The sequence below is a fragment of the Amborella trichopoda genome, chromosome 12 (genome assembly GCF_054954075.1).
Source record: "Amborella trichopoda isolate Santa Cruz 75 chromosome 12, AtrichopodaSantaCruz75HAP2 v2.0, whole genome shotgun sequence".
Taxonomy (NCBI): Eukaryota; Viridiplantae; Streptophyta; class Magnoliopsida; order Amborellales; family Amborellaceae; genus Amborella; species Amborella trichopoda.
The window spans coordinates 49259120-49263810 of record NC_142347.1 but is presented as its reverse complement, the minus strand read 5'-3'; the positions used below and the strand labels follow the sequence as shown (position 1 = coordinate 49263810).

General features: G+C 41.2%; 1 protein-coding gene across 1 annotated transcript; it reads right to left on the bottom strand.

Annotated features, from left to right (window-relative positions):
• Positions 1–1607: 1607 nt before the first annotated feature.
• Positions 1608–2915, bottom strand: LOC105420746 (B-box zinc finger protein 32-like). The gene has a single exon (XM_011625593.3). It carries the CDS (start codon positions 2626–2628, stop codon positions 1861–1863), a length of 768 nt encoding a protein of 255 aa, XP_011623895.2. The 5' UTR covers positions 2629–2915; the 3' UTR covers positions 1608–1860.
• Positions 2916–4691: the final 1776 nt, after the last annotated feature.

Genomic DNA, 4691 nt, shown 5'->3' with positions numbered 1-4691 from the left:
TTAAAAAAACTCAAGGTCCATACATAAATCTCTCTTTAACCCATATAATACATCTCTATTAGCCCATAACATCCATCACTCTCTCTACTCCATAATCCGTCTTTTTTTTTTCCTTTATGTTGACGGTGGTAACCCATATAATCCATCTCTCACTAACCCAGGTAGTCCACCTTTGTCTCTCTACCGCATAATGTATCGCTATATCTTAACCCATTTAATCCATCTCTGTACCTCATAATGCATTTTTCATTATGCCTTAGGCGATTGACTCTCTTACAAATAAAATCTCTTTCTCCTGTTATATCTCTCGGGCAAGCTTTCCATGCTTCCCCTCCTGCATAAAGTTCTGCCTTTCGGGGGGCACAGAGGAACTTCCCATGAGCTTTCTAAATTTTCCCTGACGCTTAAAACTTATATGCTTTATGCTTTTCCTAATACATAAAACTTATATGCTTCATTTATCCGATCATCCATTTTGAATAGAATACCTGAGATGACCTCGATCACGATGTCATGCGTTTTTTCACTATTTTATTTTTAATTTTTTATATGAACCAGACACCAAATTTTAAACATTCACCTTTTATAACACCTATAAAAAAATGTTTATAAAATATTCTATAAAAAAAGTACCTTTGATATCCCTGAAAATTTTGAAAGATATTTTGATCATTATATTTTATTCCAAAATTATTTTTTTAATATTTTTCAGATACGCTTCATGACCCAAGCTTTCTGGACAGTCTAAACGATAGGGATGATACAAAACCCGCCTAAACTCTAGAGACAATAGATTTAATTTTTGATGTTTTATAAATTTATTGGAAGTTTTTTTAGAAGATTTTAAATCTTAAAAGCATATTTGAATGCGCATCCTGTTTGTTTGGATTCGACTGCACAGGTTCTAGGAGCCCACCTAAGTACCCGCTTAGGTGGGCCTGAACCCCAGCCGGCCGAGGACCCGCCTAGCGTGAAACTATGGCATTTCCAATGGTTCATATCTCTACCTCATCCGTCTCTCTCAAAGAAAATAGAGAATGCCCCTTCTTGCCTAATATTAGGCACCATAATCCATTTTTCTCTCCATCCTTATACCCCTCTCTCTCACACACACAAATTAGGGAATGCATTTGTTGACGCAACATAAAGTGCTCTCTTTCTCTCTCTACCTCTCACTTATCTCTCTCATTCATTGACGCAACGTAATCATTTCTACTTAACCCCAAAAAACATAAAATAAAAAATGCTCTCTACCTCTCACCTCTCACCTCTCTAGAGAGAGAAAATAAAGAAGGCATTTTGGTGCATATGTTACGCTCCATATTTCGTATTCTCTGCAACCAACCAAACAAGGCGAACTGAATAACGAGACACGTGTCCCGCCCATGCAAGCGCACTTGGAGAGAAAGAGACTGCACTTCCAATGAAACACAAAATCCAGTTCTAGAGAGAGAGACACCAATGAATAGAACACACTGCGTGCAAAGAGATGGAGTAGACGAGAACAGAACCAGTTTTAGAGAGAGACTAAAAAATGAGAAATTTGCGCGCTAATGGAGAAAGAGGGAGAATAAATAGGGGAAACATGCTCGAGACATGGACACCAATTTCTAGAGAGAGAGAGAAACACTAAAAACTGAGAAATTTGAACATAGGCACAACATTTTAGAGAGAAAAAAACACTAGAAAAACTAAGTATTTTCAAGGCACTCTTAAACAAGCAAATTGATAATTCTTATCCGCTCAAAGCATTAAACTATGAGTTCCTATTGTACAGGGAGAAGGGGAAAATGCGACAACAGAAGCAAGAAAGATAGAGAGAGAAAGGCTCGAAGGATTTCTCTCTCTAAGTTTCTCTATCTAGGTCTCAGAGCATTCGGCCCAACCTTCTTCCTTTGCCTTGAGCTTAAGAACATTCGAGAGCTTGGACTCGGAAATGGCGATTGCCTTCATGGGAACACCAGAGCATGCTTCAAGCTTCTGAAGCCACAAAGATCTCTGAACTTTTCTCTCACTAAGCTTAATGGCAAGCCATAGCGAACCAGCCAAGCAAATACGAGGGGGGAAACCCTTGATCCTCTGCATCGAAATCCCGAAGGCGTGCAAAGCTAGAGCGAGAGTGCATCGGCTACTGAGCCCTAATCTCCTGAACCAGTTGATCAACACGGCCTCCGCTTTCACATCAATATTACCTTGGACCTCTTTAATGGAGGAAACCCTAGGTCTCTGAGGCCCAGGGCACCCTTCCACAGAGAGATCAGAGTCCGAGCTCGCTGATCTGCCATGCTTTTGGCCGGAAATCCGTTTTCCGGCGCCCTTTTCCGGCGCGTATGCAAAGGACTCCGCGCTCGAGATGCAAGCTGACTCCGATGATTCGGGATCCGACTCACCCTCGACATTAGAGCAAGGGTCGCAGAGCCAGCGAAGTGGCGAGATGCAGGTCCCTGAAACGCCATTTTCGTCGAGTCCTCTGCATCTGTAACAAACGAGTCGCCTCAAATGGCGAGCCACCAAGAAGTTTGCCTCATGAACCCTAGCGTCGCACTGGAAGCAGAGAAAGGCCGAGTCAGGAACACAGTAAACCTCCGCTTCTCCATTACAAAGCTCGCACCCCCTCCTCTCCTTCATCCCTTTCGGAAAAACCCTAAACCTATCCGCAACCGCCTACCCTGCAACAAGGTCCTCTACCTTCTCATAAAACCACCGGAAATTTCCGGCGAATTTTGTACTGTTTCCGGCCAATATTATCAGGGAATGGCCAACCCTGAACCCCACTAATAGGGAGACGTAAGGGGTTCGGATCGCCGGAAATATTTCCCGGCGACCAAAGTGCCGGATTCCGGCCACTGGTTATGCACACAGAGAGTTGAGGCCTGAGAATCGATGGCTTCCAAAACTGAAGATTTTGCGGTCCTGCAAAGAGGAGAAATTTGCACGACTTTAAGAGGAAGAGAGAATTTTATACGGCCTCGGGCCTCCCTGTCCACATACCTCGTCCGCCTCGAACAACTCAAACTTTCTCTCTCTAAAACGCTCTCTTATTTATTTACCCAAAATAAAAACGCTCCCAAGAACCGTGTTTGTCTTTCTATCCCTGTCGCTCGAGTCTGGAACAGACGCTTTGATTCATTTATTGTGGCCTTCTCTCTCTCTCTATCTCCACCCCACGCTTTCATTTACTCATCTTTCCTATACTTTCTCTCTCTAAAACGTATCGCTCTATCCAAAATATCTCGACCGGATGTGGGAGCCACGTTTCAAATTCAGCCCACAGGACCGCGACACGTGTACTTACCAAATGCCACCTGGGCGGCTGAGTCGGCGCCTTTGACGCTTCGCTCGTCTGTTACGCAAACTTAAGGCGTAGTTACCCTGATATCGTAGAAAATGACAACTAAGTCACCATTTTTTTTTTGTGAAATGAAAATCAGGGTCTCCGTTTTGTTACATATAATCGTCGTTTTACCACGAAAACTGCTGGTTCCTTCTCTACTAACTCATTTTTTTATAAATACTAGAATTGACATGGGTTGATCGATTTTTGACTCAAGAACGAACGAAAATGGATTGATCGATTCCTGACTCGAGATAAAAAATGGGTTGATCAATTTCTGAGTCAGATCGAACGATTCTTTGCCGACCCAATATTTTTTAAATCATTTATCATTATATTTATCCCCTCTATTTCTCTCTCACTTTCTCTTAAGACAATTAAGTCTAATGAAATTTAAGTCCTCTATATTTCTCTCTCACTTTCTCTTAAGACAATTAAGTCTAATGAAATTTAAGTCCTCTATATTTCTCTCTATCTACTTCTTTCTCTAATGAAAACAAAGTCCTTGCTCTTCGATTCTTTCTCTCTGTAATAAAAACTTAAGTCCTTGCTGTTCTCTCTCTAAGTCCTACCGTCTGTTTAACACATACGCTCTCTCTCTCTCTAATTTTATTTTGGGTTAGTTATGGTAGGTTTGCAAGAGCCAATAGTGAAGTTCTTGCCTTCTAATCTAACCTCTCTCATAAAACGACGCTTTCTTTCTAAATTTCTTTAATAACAATTAGGTCCTTTCTCTCTCTAATAACTATCAGGTCCTTTTTCTCTCTAATGACAATCAAGTCACTGCTCTCCAATTTCTTTCTTCGAATGCACATTCTCTCTCTCTCTCTCTCTCTCCTTTGGGTTAGATGATCAGCAAGAGAAACATTCACTCGAATAAATGGGTTAGATCCCAAAATCAGCATCTCTATCCCATGCGCACTATATTAATCCGGATAAGCTGGACCGATGATTTAGATCTTGAATTGGTGAAGAATCAATATAAGAATGGCAGAAAAGAGATTCAAGCGAAGGGACCTGGGTTACCCCCCACCGACTCCCATCCGAATGTGCACTTCCCCATTCAGAATTTTAAAAAATAATAATCAAAATATGTTTAATACAGTCATACTATGGAGAATGGACAAACCAAAGGCATTTGATGGGGTCCTTCTCATTATTAATGCAATCAATTTGGACAAATGAATGTATGGACACTGCATTTATTCTTATTAATTCATTGTGTGCACACGCATTGCGGAAAAAATTTGGAGTGGAAATTCCAAATGAAACCGGTTCTCTTGTCAAATTGAAGTATTCTAGAGAGAGAAGAGAGGTGTATTTTATTTTTTAGAGAGGAGCATGAGAGAGAGATGGT

What these genes read in the sequence shown, in the direction of transcription:
- LOC105420746 (XM_011625593.3), bottom strand. Translation starts at nt 2,628, where the DNA reads ATGAAGGAGAGGAGGGGGTGCGAGCTTTGTAATGGAGAAGCGGAGGTT.